Source organism: Maniola hyperantus, chromosome 20 (assembly GCF_902806685.2).
Source record: "Maniola hyperantus chromosome 20, iAphHyp1.2, whole genome shotgun sequence".
Taxonomy (NCBI): Eukaryota; Metazoa; Arthropoda; class Insecta; order Lepidoptera; family Nymphalidae; genus Maniola; species Maniola hyperantus.
Window position 1 is genome coordinate 13,031,500 of NC_048555.1, and position 21,472 is coordinate 13,052,971.

Sequence of the window (21,472 nt, forward strand, 5' to 3'; positions counted from 1 at the left end):
AGAAGGCTTATGTCCAGTAGACGCAAGCAGGTTGATTGATTGAAAAGATATATAGAAAATGTAGAGAGTATCTCTGCGTAATTTAATTTCCACTATTTTCAGCTAAACTTGAACAATGCTTAGACCCTTTCAATGACCACCAAGATTTATCTTTTTTCAAAATTGTTATTTTCGAAAAAGAAAGTCATAAATGCGACGACCAAGATTTACGTTGCAAGGGCAAAGCATTGCTTTTAGACTAGAATTTGGCATCCAAATCTCTTATCATTTATTGTTCAAGATCAAAATTATCTTGTAATATAAACAAACGAATGGTATTGATAAGATAAAGCAATAACCAAATGCCACCAGCAGGTAAAAGGAATTTAAATGAACAGTAGGTATTTTAATTTAATGTTATAATTAAGGCAGCTCGCTCCTGCAGTGTTCGGTTCGACAGCGGGCGATAAGGCGTAAGTTACGAGTGCCCAGCTTTTATCATATTATTTTTATTTTATGGGCCCAGTTTTAGGTGGTCTGTGTTATCACAGATTAGGGGACCGTGGTGAACTAAGTAAAGTACTCGGGAGTATAGCCCCCGTAGCTTTAGTTTTAAGTTTACGTAATTAATCATCACCACTACATCATTGTGTTGCAAATTCAGCAAGTGACCATCAGAAAGCGTACAGTACGCTGCAGAAAGTAATGTATATCGACCTTTAGCAGATAGCAGATTTGTAGAGCGTTGTCTCGGTCGTTGAGACCGACATATCAAGGACTTCCGCAAAGTTATGCTTGCTTCTATCCATCACAATACATTATCTATCTATCTATACATCGCAAAATCACAATTGTGATTTTGCGAGGATGACTGAAAGAAGGTGCCATAGCAATGACGTCTTGAACCTGATATCACAATAAAGAATGAGTTTTTGAATTGTTTTTAAATTATGTTGGTAATACCATACGGAACCTAGACAATTCTTGCGGACTTAGTTTAAGTACCTTGAACATATCACGATGAGGCCAAACTCGGGCCACACACACCTCTGCAAATGTGAAGGTCCTTAACACCAATACATTGTTTCGTTAGCGGCGCATTAGGACTCCGACGTGTTTATTTGCATTTTTGTTATAACTTAAAAATCTCAATTTATTACCATATCAACATTCTTGGGCCATCCGCACTAATACGGGAGACTTGTTTGAAAAAGTATTATCAAAAAAGAATTCATTTTAATTTATGGCTGTTCAAAACTCATTTATAATAAATAAAATATTGTCATTAAAGTCACTTCAAAACTGACCATACCATGCCAAAATTAGTTCATAAAATTTTCTGTGATGAATTTTAAATTCTTACTTTGTTTTGATTAGAAATGGATACGCAAAGTGGAAAAAATACACAGAAAAGGTCGTCACTACACTCAATTGCTATTGAAAATTATAATGTAAGAGATAATAATGTAACCCCTAGAACATTTGACGAGGGAGGAGAGTATAGTGGAGGACTTACAAACCAAGTTCATAATAGTGTAGATGTAGATGATATTATAAAAAAATATAAAGATGCAAAGTTAAAAACAAAAGGCGATCAAAATTTAATGAAGAAAATGGATGAACAAGCGTTGTTCAACGAAAACGCAGAGTTTACACAATCTATTCACAATTTTTATAATTATGTTGAGCCCAAGTATTATACAGCCTCTCCCAAAAGGGATAATTATGGTTCTGTAATTAATAGTAACGAAACGAAACCAAATGTTACATTAAATGAAAATATTGGACATACAGTCACATTTAAAGAGCATAATAATTTCAATCTTAAAAATGTTTATGAGCAAACAGGTTTAACTTCAAGAGAAAAGTTCTATGCTGATAAAACGACGTATTGCCGCCCAGTTGCAAGTCTCTACAATGGAGAGTTTATATACAAAACATTGGAAAGAAACTCTAGACTTAAGAGATTAGTCAAAAATTTAGCAATCACTAGACAGCGAGAAAGGGAATATGTGAAGTGGAACAATTTCATAAATGACTTAAAAAATAAGCACGGTGCTAGTTACAATGAACCACAGTGGATCCATCAGCAACACGAACCAGAAAAGTATATAACCCCAGATACTACTGACGATTATAATAATACCAGATTTGCTTGGCGAAAATCTAGACCTTGTAACAATTTACTACAAGATTTCTATGAAGGATATTATGTTCCACCTCAACCAACATATTACACTGATCGACGACCACATGTAAGTAAACCTCAAGCATATTCAAATCACTATTCCTCACCTTATAGTACGAACTCATACTGCTATCCCACTGCATCTCAAGGCAGAATTATTATACTGGAACGAGAGAGACAGAGAAATGAATATTTAAAAAAATGGAATACTCGTTTCAGTAATAACAATTTCAGACATGAAAATAATTTCATAAATAAAAACTACTACAAGAGGCATTTAGCTGAAAATCAAAATTTGAAGCATTCATTTACGAATGATAATAATAAAAATATTGTAAAGACTTGTATTCAAAGTGCCACAGTTCAAACAGATAATTATTTGAATGGAAACATATTTAAAAATAAGGCTACAAATAAAACCGTAAATCCGGTAATACATGCATTGATACAAACTTTTGAATCTGACAACAACATTGAAGAAAAACAGCAAGATGCTGAAAATAACGTGACAACCATTTCTTTAGTAAATATAGAAAATAAACTCGAAACCCTAATTGACTGTATAAATAATTTTATCGATGAAATCAAATTGAACAAAAAGTCAAACCGAAAAAGCAAAGCTGCTCCTGTAACTTGTGAATTAAATAACAATACAAATAAAAAAATTAATATGAATAGAAGTGATACAATTGGCAAGATTGAAACAGCAAGACCAGATAAATTGTTTAGTGGTGAAATAAATGACAGTTCTGAAAGTACAATTGAAGCTTCTAACTTTTACCCTTGTATGGCGCCAAAACCATCGGAAATAGATGAAATACTCAAAGAAATCGACAAGTTCTGCTCAAAAGAAAGGCTCTTTAAAAGCCAGCCGTGTTCTGTAAATATAACATTTGAAGTTCCTACAAGAGATTGTTCTACAGAAGTAACGAAATCTCTGTCTAAACAACACACTGGTGGTAATAATGAAATAATCGAAGAGATCAGTACTCCAGAGCATATGCCTATGCAGAAAATGACGATAGCTGTGAACACAGATCCTTTTAACTTCTTGTCTCTGCTGAGAGTTTCTACGGAGGCGCTAATGCGGTTGTTATCTAATGTTCAGAATATTAGCTACCATTCCTACTTAGCATTGCTCCCTTTTCCACAAACGGTAAAAAAAGAGGAGTCGCATTTCATTTGCAATATTTGTGGTACCGCCTTCGATAAACCGTCTGCACTTAGCGACCACATCCAAGAGCACAATCTAGGAAAGACGAGGTAAGTAAATAAAAAAAACATGGTCAATTCATCATCATGGTCACTCCATCGCCGACCCACTACTGAGTACGGATTCCTCTCAAAATGAGGGCTTAAGCCGTAGTCGGCAACTAGATGTATAATCCATACAAAACGACTTTTCACGCGCCATTTTAACTCTATGGGTCAACTGTCATGTCAAAAGTACGGTTCACCTTTTAAATAGGGATTAAAATCTTACTTTTCACATGAAATTTGACACAAAGTTAAAATGGCGCGTGAGAAGTCATTTTTTATGCATTATATAGAAACAGATCTGGATTGTCGCCACTGTCATCATTTCATCGCCAGCTCATTACTGAGCACCGGTCTCCTCACAGAATGAGAAGGGTTTACGCCGTAGTCCAGCACGCTGGCGCGGTGCGGATTGGCAGACTTCAGACATCTTTGGGAACATTATGGAGAACTCTCAGGCTACAGGATTCCTTACAACTAGACTAAAGCAGTGATAGCCAAGCCGGCTTCCTATTCAGGAGGTTCAGGGGTTCAATCCCGGGCACGTACCTTTAACTTTTCGGAGTTAAGTGCGTTTTAAGCAATTAAAATATCGCTTGTTTTAACGGCGAAGGAAAACAAATAAAATATAAATCATATAAATTAACGAGTGAATTGTATTATGCTGTTATAATTTCTTGTTTCCTGCGCAGCGAGATTATCGCCCGATCTGTAATGTGCTTTGGGGCAATTATGCAAATACAGACACACAAACTACATTAGTAGATAATGCAGGTCTTCATTTCTGTAAAGCTAACACAAGCGTGACATATTAAATGATGTTTATGACACGTCAGACTGAATGTGTATCTTTGAACTGCTGCTCGATTGCGGCAGAATGACAGCTACAATGTCACGATCGCAATCATCTCTGATTGGTTGACGCTCGCTCACTATTGGCTACAATGCATTGTTGCGTTATTGTTATCTAAATATATAAAAGGGAAAGGTGACTGACTGACTGACTGACTGATCTATCAACGCACACAAACTACTGGACGTATCGGGCTGAAATTTGGCATGCAGATAGCTATTATAGAAAGGAGTTTTGAAAATTCAACCCCCAAGGGGGTGAAATAGGGATTTGAAATTTGTGTAGTCCACGCGGACAAAGTCGCGAGCATAAGCTAGTACTATCTAAACACAATCCAATACCAATAACCATTTGCCTCATTTTGTAGTTTTAGTGATTCGGTATTTTTCAAATCCGCAATGTATAGCGTGCAAAACTGGGGTCGATGCCCCACCTACGACACGGCATTGACTCCTTGTGGCCTACTTACGCAACGTTCGTTGACCTCTAGCGTCAGTCAGATGTTTTATTTGCAATATAATATCGTGAATTTTTACAAAGTATAAGACATTTTTTTCGCGTTTATTCTTTTTGTGGTATCATATCAATAATAATCAGTACTGCCACCTGTCTTTGTTTTAACTAGCGTTCTGGGTACACCTTGAAAATATTGCATGCCTTAGTATATGAGATATTTGGGTGTAAGTATATAATATCTGCAATATGTCTAAGAACCACCCCTAAATCTAAATCAGTATAAATGCGAAAGTGTGTTTGTTTGTTGGTTTGTTGATTTGTTGGTTTGTCCTTCAATCACGTTGCAACGGTGCAAAGGATTGACGTGGTTTTTGCATGGGTATAAATAAAGAACTGGTGAGTGACATAGGCCACTTTTTATCCCGGAAAATCAAGGAGTTCCCACGGAATTATTAAAAACCTAATTCCACGCAGACGAAGTCGCTAGTAAGCAATAAATAATTTGATTGATCTAGGATCTGAGCACAGGAGTAGAATCTGAGTGTGTAGTTTTCGTGTCTTTCTAACTTCAGGGACTGCTGCATCTGCCGACACGTGCTGGCCGCACGTGGGAGACTGCCGAAGCTGTTTGAGTGCAAGTTCTGCGGGCAAGGGTTCACGCGGGCCTACTGCTGCGAGCTGCACCAGCGGAGCTGTGCGCACGCGCAGCGCTCGGGGCAGGCACATGACGTCGCTTCTAGCCTCATGTTGCTGAGATAATGGCTACTACCCACGGTCGACCAGTCGCCCGGTAACTCGGTCGATGGCGATCGTTATGGGCAGATTACACCTACCGAGTAGTGAAGCGAGACAGTAAAATGTCACTCGGCCGAGACAGTGCTGTGGCTGAGAAATTGCGGCGAAATTGCACTCGTTAAAGTGTTTATACCAACCGAGTACTCGGCCGAGGACACTGACTCGCCACTGTACTCGCAGTGGCGTGCCGGTCATAGAGGCATAAATGCAGTGCTTACCCCAGTTGTAATAGCTTAATGCAAATTTTACATTATGACCTGCCAGTAAACAGGTTCCTACCTAACTAATGCCTACCCTGGCCTCAAACCCTGTGCACGCCACTGTGTACTCGGTAGGTGTAATCTGCCCATTAGAATCTGTCAATCTATCACTACTAATTTAATGTGAAAGTGTGTTTGTATGTTGGTTTATCCTTCAATCGGGTCGCAACGAAGCAACGGATTGACGTCATTTTTTGCATGGGTATTAAACACCTGGAAAGTTACATAGAAAGCTACTTTTATCCTGGAAAATCAATGAGTTCCCACGGGATTTTTAAAAACCTAAATCAACGTAGACGATTTGCGGGTATAAGTCCCGCAAATTTCTAGTGCGCGTGGCCGCCATTTTAGTGACGTCAGCACGACTGAAGTTTCGAGCTGATGGTATATTTTTATTTCAGCTGACGTCAAAATGACGTAGGTAATTTCGATGTTAATGAGACATGGTTCCAGCGCAATAGCAATTTGCGGAACTTATGTATCATCTATGTATTCCGTAAATAAACATTGAATTATAATGTGTAAATAAACAGAAATCTGTAACTATATTAAAAAACCGGCCAAGTGCGAGTCAGGCTCGCGCAATGAGGGTTCCGTACTACAGTCGTATTTTTTCGACATTTTGCACGATAATTCAAAAACTATGATGCATAAAAAATAAAAATATGTTTTAGAATGTACAGGTGAAGACCTTTCATATGATACCCCACTTGATATAGTTATCTCACTTCGAAAGTTGAAAATACTAATTATATTAGTAATTTTTTTTGTGTGATGTTACACGTTAAATTGTGTGATGTTAAACACGTGTGATGTTAATTTCACGGTTTTCAGATTTTTCCCCTTATGTCTGCTATAAGAACTATCTACCTGCCAAATTTCATGATTCTAGGTCAATGGGAAGTACCCTGTAGGTTTCTTGACAGACCGACAGACAGACAGACAACAAGGTGATCCTATAAGGGTTCTGTTTTTCCTTTTGAGGTACGGAACCCTAAAAACTACGGAGAAATACCCCGGTGGGCTATGAGGGCTTAAGCCCATAACGGAATGCATGGACAAAATTCCTTTTGTAGTAACACTCCTGTATTATTGAATTTACACCTCCAATTCAATAGAATTGTGAGTTAAAAGGCCGTAACCGAACGTAAAAAAAACTTTTAAAAGTATTCGGAAACAGTAACTTGCCGTGTGACTCAATTTCCGAACTTCTGTGAACAACAGTGTTCAAGTGTGCTAGTGTTTAGATATTTGTTAAATAAGAAAAAAAATCATAGGTAGCTACATATTTTTTTTGTTATATAGGTACTGGTTTACTGCCTATAGTTTAATCTTGACTAAAACTTGATGTTTTAGTTAGAGTAGGTACTTATTTTAGTTACCATACCTAATGTGTCATTTCCTCTAAACTGTGGACGACATTTGCGACATAATATGGCATGCTTTTAAATATTACTGAAGACTCTACACTCTACAGTAATATTTAAAAGCATGCCATATGTCGCAAATAATATGTAATGCAAAAAAATGTTAAGACCATATCTTTGGCCAAAACCTTTTTTTATTTGTCCTAGTTTTATTGGAACAAGCACATATTTTCTACAAATAGATTTAGGTATAACTTAAGTAAAGTCAAGGGTTAACTTGTAATCGAATAAAAAACCAAGGCAAGAGTGAATAGGCATCTTCTAGGTAAGCGTACCTTACCTAAGCGTACGTAAGGCGTATGCCTTTCCTTTTTGCATAACTGTCGTCAAGCGCAAGCCTATCCTGCAATTAAAAAAAATATTTTCATCCATAAATTTTTACATTATCCTTCCAAATTCTATAAACCTAACAGTCTACCCAACAGCACGATTACTCTATCATTATCTCGCTTGATCGAAAACCCTGAAATAATTACGCCCTAAACAGCATCAAACCATTGAGATGTATCGACAGATTTTACGCCCATTTCACCAGAATAGCCCTGATCTCTGACAAACAACCGTGATGGATGGAAGGCGGCGATCACAAAGGAAACATTGACAAGGTTCCTGTGCGTCCAATTATTCCCTTACGTGTCCGCCACGGGTTTTGTCCACCCGGATATTTTGACCCACTGTGCAAAAAATCTCGGACATGAGATAAGCCTGTTTGCCCCAATGTGTTGAGTTAATAAATACCTGTGATGTTAAATGTAAAGTATATCTATCAGAAGTAATAAAAATTTGGCAGTCAGTGTGGACTGCCTACAGAAGTGAAAACTAAAACTATGAAATAACCGTGTTTTTTTATATATTCAAATTGATTTTTAAATTTCATAACTTGATAACATGTACATAAAACAAAAATAAACAAATCGGAAAAGAATACTATTAAGTATTAGCAAACAAATCTTTTTCGGTTTTATTTTTATTTTTTTAACGATATATTTGAGCCTAGTTTCACGTCCTTTCGTTTATACACTTTATGACTGGGCACGTTGTAGATTATGCTGGATGTATTCGATTGGTTTAGGTGAAACTGCAAGTATCTATTTACTATCGACAGACACGTGGGAAGTTATCGTCGGTGAAAAATAATGTACCTACGCGGATCGTAATACATACGTGAATTGATGTCTGTTATACCTCAATGTTCAGGTTTCTCTTTTATTGCTAACATTGACTTGTTAATATCTTCAAATTAGGACCTGATCTGATCTAAGATTAAGTCTACGTTACACTAGTCTGCGATATTTCGAAAAATCTGGCCGTATTTCTTCTCTACATTTTATAGGCAATCACTGTACAAAAATTCAATTTTCTAAGTCCAAGAATTTGGACTGGGCGTTAAAAAGTTTTTAAGGAATTAGGCGATGTAGCTTGTTTTACCAGAGAAGGAAAACATCGTGAGGAAACTCTAACCTAACCCTCAATGAGAAATACGACTGAGAGAGCCACTACCTCTCCTCCTGTAATAACGATTTATAAACCTAAATATAGTTCAAATCTTGGTCTTGTAAATTGTAATAATGTTTAAAACCCTAGTTTTGGGAAACCTTATAACATAATGTTAAATAACAGAAACTAATTTAACAAACCTCTAACAAAATGCCTGTACAAATATGGATACCAATATAAAATGCACCTGCCTTTTACAGAACATAACAAAAACAAAAATCCAACTAAATAATCATCTATTGTGACTTAAAGAAAAACCAATATTTGTCATCCTAATCGCGTTGATGCCATGCACCTTGCGCGCGCAATCTTATCACAACGGTTATCAATTATATATTTTGTCGAATGCACCCCCCTTATCACGCACAGTGGTGGTATTGATAAGACCCCACGCGTCTTACACAAATGTTCTGATAAGTAGTTTTTTGTCCAGGATATTGTAGCTCGTGCTCACTGTGTGTTTATAGGGTGCTTATCATTAATTTTTGTTTATGTTTTTAAATAGCTATCTAAATCAGTCCATCATCTAAATTCTAAATATATAAAAGGAAATGCTGAATGACTGACTGATCTATCAACGCACAGCTCAAACTACTGGACATATCGGGCTTAAATTTTGCCAAATGCGAATTGGCAGACTTCACACACCTTTGAGAACATTATCGACAACTCCAGGCATGCAGCTTTTCTCACGATGTTTTCCTTCACCATTAGCAAGTGATACTTAATTGCTTAAAACACAATAACTCCGACTTAGAGGTTCTTGCCCGGGATCGATCCCCGGATAACCCGAATAGAGTAGACTTGGGAAACATCTCGACCGACAGAAACTCGTCCGAATGGTAGAGTAGCCGACGTCTTAATCACTAGGCTATCCCTATAGGCCCTTTTTATAGTTTTTGAAAACCTAGAAAAGGTAGTCCGTAGCAGTGTTTCCATATGTAAATCGAGAATTACCGTGTTGAAGGGTTAAAATTACGGTGTTTCTAGATTAAATTACGGTGGATTAGCTAAAAGAATACCGTGTAAATTACCGTGTCATTTTTAAAAGAAAAAAGTCACGAATTTGCTTTTTAATCAATTATTAATATTATTCTGAATCTGACTCTCCTAGCATAGCAATATCTTTTTCATAAACGGATTTATTCATATTAATATTTTGTTAAATCTCAATAATTTTACATTTCACTCCTCCCTAATTGCTTGAATAAGGACGAAAATAGATTGCTGAGATTAACCGAGAGCAAGAGAAATGTTGCCATTACGAAATATGCTAACGTGACTGAGATTCGTACTCGTATTACGCACTATATTATGAATTTTTAACGTGATTTTTGTATGACGGTGACACGGTCAAGGTAATGGCATGTTTACCTTGACGGTAGATTAGGACTGAATTACGGTGCATCTACGGTAATTACCGTGTACATGGAAACACTGGTCCGTAGTATCCCGCCTTAGTCACCCCTATTCCGGTGTCTTGCGATTGACGTCAACGGCCACTCAGCGGCGGAAACTGGCGATAGTGAGTGCATTGAGTGGTAATACGATAGGAAATAGCCCCTTATCCTGGCCGGTCATCGCGCAGTCGTCATTCTGATTCCTATTCTCAGGAAATTCAGTGTTTACGGATTGACGGACGTGGTTACAATGACTTAGTAGGTTCCCTTTGGCAGATCAATTATTATTTATACATAGTTCTTCTTCGTCCCTTTCCTTTAAAGGTTAGCAATCATCAGGAGATGGAATAATAATCTAGTGCTCTTTACGAATCAATAGGGATGATGACTACTAGTCAAATCAGCGACTTTTTATCAAACGTCAAAAGCTCGCTTAGTAAGGAAGCTTGTATGTATTTTATAAAGTACCGAAGGCCTGGCCCTCCCGGGCTCTAGTCTATTAGTTACGGATTCCCGTCATGCCCTGCTCATGATCATTTTACAAGTGTAGCAGGGACCAGGGTGCGCGACTGCGGACGTGACGACACCGACGCGACGCGACGCGACGCGACGACATTTGCATGGGCTTCCGTTAGCCGGAGGAAACCACTTTATTGCCAATTTGATCTATTGTGATTTGTGACTAATCGTTATATCACCTTAGAACTAAAGATAGATAGATAGATATATTATTATGCACTATTTTTAACTACTAATCACTTTTTAGGGTTCCGTACCTCTAAAGGAAAAACGGAACCCTTATAGGATCACTTTGTTGTCTGTCTGTCTGTCGGTCTGTCAAGAAACCTACAGGGTACTTCCCGTTGACTTAGAATCATGAAATTTGGCAGGTAGGTAGATCTTATAGCAGACATAAGAGGAAAAATCTGAAAACCGTGAATTTGTGGTTACGTTACAAAAAAAAATTAAATTGTGGTCATGAACTAATAATTAGTATTTTCAATTTTTGAAGTAAGATAACTATATCAAGTGGGGTATCATATGAAAGTGCTTTACCTGTACATTCTAAAATAGATTTTTATTTATTTTTATGCATAATAGTTTTCGATTTATTGGGCAAAATGTCGAAAAAATACGACTGTAGGTCGGTGCGCGAGTCTGACTCGTACTTGGCCGGTTTTTAATGGATCTTCTTAGTACCTATTGTCTCTAAAACATGTTTGAGAATAGTAGGATCGAGCAAATGTCTATAAATGGACAGCAGCGAGTTTGATCAATAAATCTGTATGGTGTATGTATGGTGTGTATTCCCATCACGAGTCGTAGCCAACTTCCGAACAGACCACTGAAATGTATATGTACGAGTACGCTAGAAGAGGTGTGCCATATTAAATGGGACACCTCTTCTACCTATTGTTTGTTATATATTTTATTTTTTTATACGTTTTCGAAGGCGCCCCAACGAGCGTAACGAAATTTAAATAACACGGTGTCAAATGGTCTTCGTGTTGACTCTATATTGACAGATTCTTATCACTAACGGAACTAAAGTTCCGAGTTCTGAAATCTCGCCTGGTGGTAGGTGATAACGCAGCCTATAATATAAGATGGAAGTATAAGATGGAAGCGAGCTGACTTGGAAAGGGTATGGCAGTTTAATTAAACTCATAACTAAATTTTATCAGTTTCTATACAGCATCGTAATAGATTGGCGGCAAGGCTTTGCTGGTGGTAATTATCCAGGTATCCACAGCCGTAGTTTCCTACCAGACCAGACCAAACTGACCCTGCCGGAAATCGAACCTGAGACCTCCCACTTATAAGACAATGCGCTGACCATTGCGCCAGGAAGGTCGTCGAAATAACAAAAATCAAGTTGCTCCAAAAATAGGTCGGCAATCGCAGTTCCAGCGTACTTGTGTAGTAGAGGTCAGTGGAGCAGACACATTTGTAATTGAGTAGGCATAGAGACTAGACAATGCGATTGACTGGCGAGGGGACAGCGGATAATCAGCCATTGTTTACAACTTTCATTCATTCATCACACTCGCTTCATTATTCGTATCATCGTATCACTTCAATAGGCTACTTGACAATTTTTTTAAGTTGGTCTTAAATGGTTAATATTTGTCCTATTATATCAAAAGAATTAACACTATATTTTTTTGCGCCCTAAAAACCGTAAAACTTTAATTTAAAAAAATATTTTTCTTAGACAGGTGAAAACACTGTCGGCCATGTTTGGCCGATAGATTATCTGTGCTCTGACGTCATGCATTTGTAAACAACAGCATAACCCAGGGTTAAACAACAGCATAACCCAGGGTTATACTGTTGTTTACAAATGCATGACGTCAGAGCACAGATAATCTATCGGCCAAACATGGCCGACAGTGTTTTCACCTGTCTAAGAAAAATATTTTTTTAAATTAAAGTTTTACGGTTTTTAGGGCGCAAAAAAATATAGTGTTAATTTTTTTGATATAATAGGACAAATATTAACCATTTAAGACCAACTTTAAAAAATTGTCAAGTAGCCTATTAATGTAGATTTTAATTAGTCTATGTAACCAGAGTCTCTGTCTAGCACTGCTAGTATGTTAGCTGCGCGAATCATCTATACCTACTTTATATTTTTTGAGATTCCACAATGGCACCTCATTGGCACCGACCCCAAAAAATATCATCATAGAACTATATCAACTCTTGCATTCATTATTATTGTATGAAAGCTATTCCATGGACATGTTTGACATATCTACGTCATATAATGTCCGATTCGAATCCGAGGTACATCCGAGATATTCTCACGGATGACGGAGAGAACTCGGATGACAGAAGTGCAGTGCGTAATCGCCCCAAGGGGGTAAAATAGTCAGTAGTCAGTACCGATTTGACATGAAAAGTATTTTAACCATATTTCGTGGTTTAACGACATATTGTAATGTATATAACAGGTAGGTACATACCATGATTAATTTTTAGGGTTCCGTACCTCAAAAGGAAAAAGGGAACCATTATAGAATCACTTTGTTGTCAGTCTGTCTGTCAAGAATCCTACAGGATACTTCCCGTTGACCTAGAGTCATGAAATTTGGCAAGTAGGTAGATCTTATAGCTGACACGTGGGGAAAAAATTAAATTGTGGTCATGAACTAATAATTAATATTTTAAATTTTCTAAGTAAGATAACTATATCAAGTGGGGTATCATATAAAAGGTCTTCAACTGTACATTCTAAAACAGATTTTTATCTATTTTTATGTATCATAGTTTTTGAATTATCGTGCAAAATGTCGAAAAAATACGACTGTAGTACGGAACCCTCATTGCGCGAGCCTGACTCGCACTTGGCCGGTTCTTGTTTGTATTTGTCGATATTTCAAGCCAATTGCACGGGTCGTGGTCACGACGGGGCTGCGGTGCTGTGAGAGATGCAGTTCGAGCTGTCAAGGGCCCTCCTACTCGAACTACCCTCTTTCTTGTTCTTCTCGCTGGAAAACCACCAGACCCGTGCAATTGGGTTGAAATATCGACCAATAAAAACAAAAATTAATCATGGTATGTATGTACCTGTTATATACATTAAAATATGTGAAAGTATTTGTTTTATATTTGGCAAGAGCGAGTGGTGTCGTATCGGGCAGTATCTGGGTATATCGTTATCGTAAACGAAATCTCAGTTGACCAGTTGACCAGTTGACCAGTTGACCAGTTGACCACCACGGCGGGGCTGTGATAACTTGGCGCCTCCGCACGCTCTACCCAGATGTACAGATTATGGAATAGGCTAAATTGATTTATCACACAAAATACTTTTTCACATTTGAAAGTGAAAATGAAAATTCGAAAAACAGCCGGCATATCAATATTTTTCAAATAAATTATCAGTGTAGTGTATGTACATACAACAGAGTACGCGGCAGAAGAAAATGTACATCGACCTTTAGAAAGAGATAGCTGTTTTGTAGAGCATTGTCTCTGTCGTTGAGACCGACAAACAGTCACATAGGTATGAGTGAGTGACAGAGGCAACGCTCTACAAAGCCGAAATGTCATTATAAAGGCCAATGTACATTATTTTCTGCCGCGTACTGTAAGGATTCTAACGATATCTATCGTATACATCAAAATCTGTTCAGATATTTAGAAGTTATGGTGGAATAAATAAACTCACATACAGACTCTGAAAACATTTGTTTGAAACCTTTACATAATTAATTATCACCATAACATCATTACCTTACAAATCCAACAATAGACAATCAAAAAGTGTACAAATGGCAGCTACCTATTTTTAACCGACATAATACTTTCCATAATAATACTTTTTGGTGCCGGTGCCAATTAGCTTTAGCTGCGCGAATCGTCTAGACTTCATATTTTTATGGGACTCCACAATGGCACCTCATTGGCACCGACCCCAAAAAATATTATTATGGAACTATATTAACTCTTGTATACATAATATAATCGGTAATAAATTAAATTATTTTTCAATTTTTAGTGTTTGTGTAACGAAGTCGGTTTTTATTTTTTTTGTAAAAAAATTTTATTTCACAATTTTTAGTGGCCCCATGGAATTATGCTATGACTGGTTAAAAATCTACTGTTTACTGAGCTATTACACTGATCGCGAGCAATTTACTCTTATCCGTTGAGGAGTTCCAGTATCTATCTTCGAAGATGTTCATCAGATCTTCACCAAATTGAAATGGGACCAACTTTGAAGTATACCCTTTCAAACAAAAAAAGAATTTTCAAAATCGGTCCAGGCGTTTTCGAGTAATCGGGGAACATACATAAAAAAAAAAAAAAAAAAGATTCCGACGAATTGAGAACCTCCTCCTTTTTTTGAAGTCGGTTAAAAAGAGCGTAGTTATTTCTATGTCGTTTCCAGTGCGTCTACATGTTTGTGATGAGGGCCCGGCGCCTGTAGGTACATTTGGATGGTGGATTGGTCGGATTTTTGGTTTTTTTTCTTCGTTTTGGTCCGCGGTGCCGCCCGCCGCCGCGCCGCCGCCCGCCAGCCGCCGCCGCCGCCCGCCCGGCCTAAGCGACTATCATTGTGTTGTGTTCTTGGAAATGCAACCGATTCAAAATCATGTGGATGAGGTAAAAATCTAGATCGAAATTGATTTGTTTCATGTAGGACAACTAGTGTCTCTTATGCTACGTTTGTGACTATATTTGTTGCATCTCACGAAGATGAGTGGCTCATGCTTGTGTATAAGTCGTATCGGTATAGGTAAGGTACACTAAATGTGTGCGTTTGACATCGCTTGCTCGCGACTGATTGGTCCGACATGCACACACACTTACGCAATGCCCGTGTAAACGACGTAAACACAAGTAAAGTACACTCGTCTTCGTGAATTGCAAGAGGTACCACCAGTTTCGAATGTAGATTCTACTGAGAAAAGCCGGTAAGAAACTCAGCAGTTGCTTAGCAGTTGCTATAGATAGATAGGTATGCAGGTATAAGTGTGTTCAAAAATTACAGTCTGCCTTTTTATAAAAGTTCAATAATCTTCTCACTTTACAATAGTGATAATTCTAAAATCCTGAGTTAAATGAGGCATTTTACAATACTTATAACGTACGTCCTACCTTCATTATCCATACTTATATTATAAATGCGATAGTATGTCTGTCTGCTAGTTCAACAGTTTAATCGATTTTGATGAAATTTTGTACAAAGTTAGCTTACATCCCGAGGAAGGACATAGGCTACTTTTTATTCCGGATAATCAAGACCCATCCGTTTAATCTATTTATATGAAATTTAGTACAGAGGTAGCTTGTATCCCGGAAATTTATATAGGCAACTTTTTAAATCAGAGTTCCTAGTGGATTTAAAAAAAACTAAATCCACGCGGACAAAGTCTCGGGAATCATTTAATCTATATATATAAAATTCAAAGTCCTGACTGACTGACTGACTGACATATAAATATCAACGCACAGCCTAAACCGCTGGTCCTAAAGACATGAAAGGAGGGTCTATTCTTTGTAAAGAGTAGGTATCCACTAAGAAAGGATTTTTCGAAATTCCACCCCTAAGTGGGTTAAATGGGGGATGGGAGTGTGTATGAAAGTCCGTCATTTTTCAAGTTATTTGCATGAAAATTGGTATTTGGGTTTTCGGTCTCAAATGAAGAAATACGTGTTTCAGGATTTTTGGAAAATTTACCCATAAGGGTGGTAAAATAGGGGATGAAAGTTTGTATGGGACAGTTTTAATTATTGATATTATTAACTTGGAAGTAGGAAAAGTAGGTTTTTTCATTTAGTTTAGGTGTCAGCTAAGAAACGAGTATGAGAACCCCACCTTAAAGGGATGAAATGGGGGTTTGGGGGTTGGAAGGTTTTGCCGGTGCAGGGTGCGCGTCCTGATGTTATAATGTTTGTTTCTGAAAAAAAAAATGCCATTTGTTTCCTGTAGGCTACGCGGGCGAAGCCGCGGGCTGAAAAGCTAGTTTTACTATAAAGTAGGTAATTAAGAGTTTAGAAAAATTAAGAAAAGAAGAGAAAAAAACTCATATTAAATCATGGCACATCCAAAAGTATTCCCACCTCCGCGTCCCAATCGGAATGTAACACCGTCGATTAAAACAAACAAAAACAAAACTCGACCGACCCTTATCAGATCCACAGATAATGGATTGACCCATTTAGTTAGTGTATCACTCATTATAACAACACTATCCTTTAATTACCGTCCACAAAATAAAAACCTCATACAAAATATATCACACACTCGAAAATACGTCTGCAAATATAACTTTGTACTGTGCTACGAAACAATTTTTATTTTGCGGTTCCGAAATTATCAATTCCATACAATTTGTATTGATATTGAATTGTTTTGACTGCAAATATAAGTTGGTTGTGTTAGGTTGCCTTTTAACTCTTTAGGTGTTTGTTTTGATAAATAAAATATAGGTTTATTAACTCTGATTCGGGATTTAAATCGGACTTTAAAGCGAAATAATGCGTTTAGATTTGTTTAGATGCGATAATAATTCACACAATAATTATTACTGTACCCACTTACTTTTATATTTGCATAATATAATTCATATTTAAAAATTTGTTGTGGGCTCTTCTCAGACCTGGGCGCGTTTGGAACCCTCGTAGCTTTAGTTTTAAGTTTGCGTAAAAATTATCACCACTATAATCTTACAAATCCAACAACCGACAATCAAAAAGTGTAATTTATTAAGTACCTATTTTGAATAAATTATTTGATTTGATTTGATTTCATATTTTACAGTTAAACCTATTATTTTAATTTTACAGAAGGAGCAAAAAACTGAATCAAAAGCATTCATTGCAAACGGAAGCAAGCAAATTTCATGATTCTAGGTCAAGGGGAAGTACCCTGTAGGTTTCTTGACATACAGACAGACAGACAGACAACAAAGTGATCCTATAAAGTATAAGGGTTCCGTTTTTCCTTTTGAGGTACGGAACCATAAAAACCACTCGAGCTAAACCGTGGCGGGTCAGATCATTAAAAATGTAGAATCGCAAGATGTAGGGGAGGTTAGAAACATAAAAATATTTGAGGCAGACATAATCACTGGCAGGTAATTCTTGTAATAATATAGCAAATTGTTATAATTCCGCTCATTCGATGTGCGTGATTCGTCAAATTATCGAGAGCGGGCCCTTTCCATCCAATCAGTTATCAGACAGACTACGTAATTGTTTTGTTTACATCCAAAACACGGATCTGGAGACTGGATCAAACAACAACACGTAAAGTTATCCGAAAAGGTAGAAAATGAAAAGAATCTACACTAACAGACAACAGTATAGAGGTAAAAGTTGTAAGTTTGGATTTAAGAGGTAATCTCCGGAACTAATGATCCGATTCTACTAGTCAAATCAGCGACTTTTTATCAAACGTCAAAACGCTCGCTTATTAAGGAAACTTATATGAAATGCTCGCGGCTTCGTACGCGTGGAATTAGGTTTTTAAAAATCCCGTGGGAACTTTTTAATTTTTCCGGGATAAAACGTAGCCTATGTCCCTCTCATAATCTACATGATACTAAACCCATGCAAAAGCACGTCGATCCATTGCTCCGTTGCGACGTGATTGAAGGACAAACCAACAAAAAAAACACACTTTCGCATTTATAATCATACTAGCTTCTGGCCTACAGGAAACAAATGGCATTTTTTTTCCAGAAACAAACATTATAACATCAGGACGCGCACCCTGAACAGCACCGAATAACACATATAACCTTCCAACCCCCGTTTCATCCCTTTAGGGGGGGATTTTCTCATAGCCGTTTCTCGGCTGACACATAATCTCAAGAAAAAACCTACTTTCCACAAGTTAATAATATCAATAGTTAAAACTTTCCCATACAAAACTTCATCCCCTATTTTACCACCCTTATGGGCGAATTTTCCAAAAATCCTGAAACACGTATTTCTTCATTTGTGACCGAAAACCCAAATACCAATTTTCATGCAAATAACTTGAAAAATGACGGACTTTCATACAAACTTCCATCCCCCACTTAACCCACTTAGGGGTGAAATTTCGAAAAATCCTTTCTTTGTGGATACCTATTCTTTACAAAGAATAGACTTTAGAATCAGCGATTTAGGCTGTGCGTTGATATATATGTCAGTCAGTCAGTCAGTCAGGACTTTGAATTTTATATATTACTAGCTTATGCTCGCGACTTCGTCCGCGTGGACTACAAAATTTCAAAACCCTATTTCACCCCCTTAGGAGTTGAATTATCAAAAATCCTTTCTTAGCGGATGCCTACGTCATAATAGCTATCTGCATGCCAAATTTCAGCCCGATCCGTCCAGTAGTTTGAGCTGTGCGTTGATAGATCAGTCAGTCAGTCAGTCATTCAGTCAGTCAGTCAGTCAGTCAGTCACCTTTTCCTTTTATATATTTAGAAGAAGATATAGATGGGTAGTGACTAGTGATACCTCAATACAAGTCGCGGGCAGCAGCTAGTAAAGAATAATTTTACTTTTATGTACTTTACTTTTTACATTTAAATTAGAGCACGTAATGTAGGTAAGTACTTATAATATTTTCGATAAACCACGCACCCCTGTTGCGGGTCTTATTACCGAGAATACGTAGCATGGAAATTGAAAATAACCAGATTCATAGCGTTTCCTTTCGTGACAAACGGTATTAGGTTCCTACTCGAAATAAGCCTTAACACATTACAAGCATACAACTTTAACGAGGGTTAATTATTAGAATTGCGATCCAAATGCCCAAACCAGCCGCCATTTTACACGTTCTAGACCCAATTAGCTTTGAATGTAACATGAACATAATCCCATTTCATTCCCAATACTTTATAGTATACCGAATGGGGTGACATTTTAGGAGAGGTTAGTGACAATTTTAATTATTTAGTATTTTAATTTTGTTTTAATGTCTCTACTTCAACACAGCAAACTTTTTAATGTTTAATTTTTTTTCTTTTGACACATGTTGTGGCACCTACAATTATAATATGTAGGTATCCCACCAAAAACTTTCATGTAAAGGTTGCCAAGACTCACAAGTACATACAGCTTTCAATGTTAAAGATTATGAGATCTCTAGTAGAGCCAAGCCCCTAGCTGAGCTTCGATTTGTGCTGCCCCCATGGGCTTGTTCCAAGTCCAAAGTATATAGCTCTTAAGTGCTCTTGACTGTATCACATTTATAATATTAAATAACAAATAACTATACTTATAAGCCCTGATTCTACAATTCCTACATTTTGGTAAAAGTGGCTTGGCCGTTTAATATTGAAATCTCAAAAATGTATAGTGGGGCCATTTCTTGATTGTCGCACAATCTAGGTATTCCTTATGGGCTTAAATGTTATCAGATGAAAATAAACATGAAACAATTTTATGCTTATCCTAATTAATATAAATATAAATTGAATAACAATTGAAAGAATTCGTGGCTTGCATTTAAAGATCATCATCATGCTCAACCCATCGCCGGCCCACTATCGGGCATGCGATCTCTTTTCCGATTGAAAAGCGTTTAGTTCACAGACGTTTTTTACAAGTTCATTACCGCGATCAGCTGTTAGCAGGGTTGTCACATTGGACTTTTTCCTCATAATATTGCCCACGGGTAACACAGCTACGAGGCATTTTTTATTCATTATAGGCAAACGTTTGACCACAATTACACCTAATGGAAAGTGATGATGTGGCCTAAGATAGGATGCGTTTAACTAGAAGATGCCTATTCACTCTTGTTATAAAGATACTTGGGTATCTCATCGAGGCTCATTATTTTTTGGTACATCTATATTCTATATACTAATCTCAGGTTGCCGCGATGTTACGTGCATTATCTAGGACATTGCATAGATTGAGTTTTGCCTCGCTGGCCGCTCTTATAATCTCACCCTATTTTATTGCATACCATTAATAAAAAAACATTTATTTTATATCAAAATATTAATTATATCAAGTACCTATTTGCTACCAAGATGTAAAGATTAGATTAAAGATTAAATGAATTAAGAAACCATTAATTTATTACATTAATATTTGTATTTGTAAGCAATACAATAACTGTAATTCAAATACATTGGACTAACAACTGATTTTTACCCTTTAGTAAATTGCTTTAATTCCACGAAAAACGTTAATTTATTAACCAATTAAAAAAGTGTAAAACACGCTATGGAAAATAAATAGGTAAGTATTATTATAATTATCCAATCCAAGACATGGTCGCTAAACTATGGGCCTCATAAAGCTCAAAGGCTATGAGTTTCTCTACGACCTACGTGATCAAATCTTATATACTTACTAGCTTATGCTCGCGACTTCATCCGCGTGGACTACACAAACAAATCCCTATTTCACCCCCTTAGGGATTGAATTTTCAAAAAATCCTTTCTTAGCGGATGCCAACGTCTTAATAGCTATGTGCATGTCAAATTTTAGCCCGATCCGTCCAGTGGTTTGAGCTGTGCGTTGATAGATCAGTCAGTCAGTCAATCCTTTTATATATTTAGACTAATTAGACTAATCAATAAAATTGAAGTGTCTGTCTTTAATTTTTGTCTGTCTGTTTGAACGGGCTAATCTTCGGAACTGCTGGACCTATTTTGACGGGACTTTTACGGACAAGTAGAGGATTAACCAAGGAGTAATATAGGCTACTTATTTAACCGACTTTCAAAAAATGATTAGTTACGTTTTACGTAACGTAGTAGGTACTATAGGTAGGTAGTACTTAGTAGTTCATCTGAGAGGAGACCCGTTCTCAATAGTGGGCCGGTGATGGGTTGAACATGATAATGACAAGTAGGATTAGGTACACTAGAATCTTCTTAAGTCCT

At 37.1% G+C, this 21,472-nt stretch overlaps 2 protein-coding genes across 5 annotated transcripts in view; one reads left to right on the forward strand and one right to left on the reverse strand.

Moving 5' to 3' along the window:
- Positions 1-21,472, reverse strand: part of LOC117991625 (protein prickle-like) — a 363,781-nt gene that overhangs the window by 41,838 nt on the left and 300,471 nt on the right. The window lies entirely within an intron of this gene.
- LOC138403756 (uncharacterized) lies at positions 1,296-5,492 on the forward strand. Its single transcript, XM_069505539.1, has 2 exons — positions 1,296-3,430; positions 5,306-5,492. Exons 1-2 carry the CDS (start codon positions 1,359-1,361, stop codon positions 5,490-5,492), a joined length of 2,259 nt encoding a protein of 752 aa, XP_069361640.1. The 5' UTR covers positions 1,296-1,358.

Excerpts from the sequence above, each read along its gene's own strand:
- LOC138403756 (XM_069505539.1), top strand. The coding sequence starts at position 1,359 with ATGGATACGCAAAGTGGAAAAAATACACAGAAAAGGTCGTCACTACAC. Across the intron at positions 3,431-5,305 it reads CACAATCTAGGAAAGACGAG|GGACTGCTGCATCTGCCGAC; the intron begins GTAAGTAAATAA and ends TTCTAACTTCAG.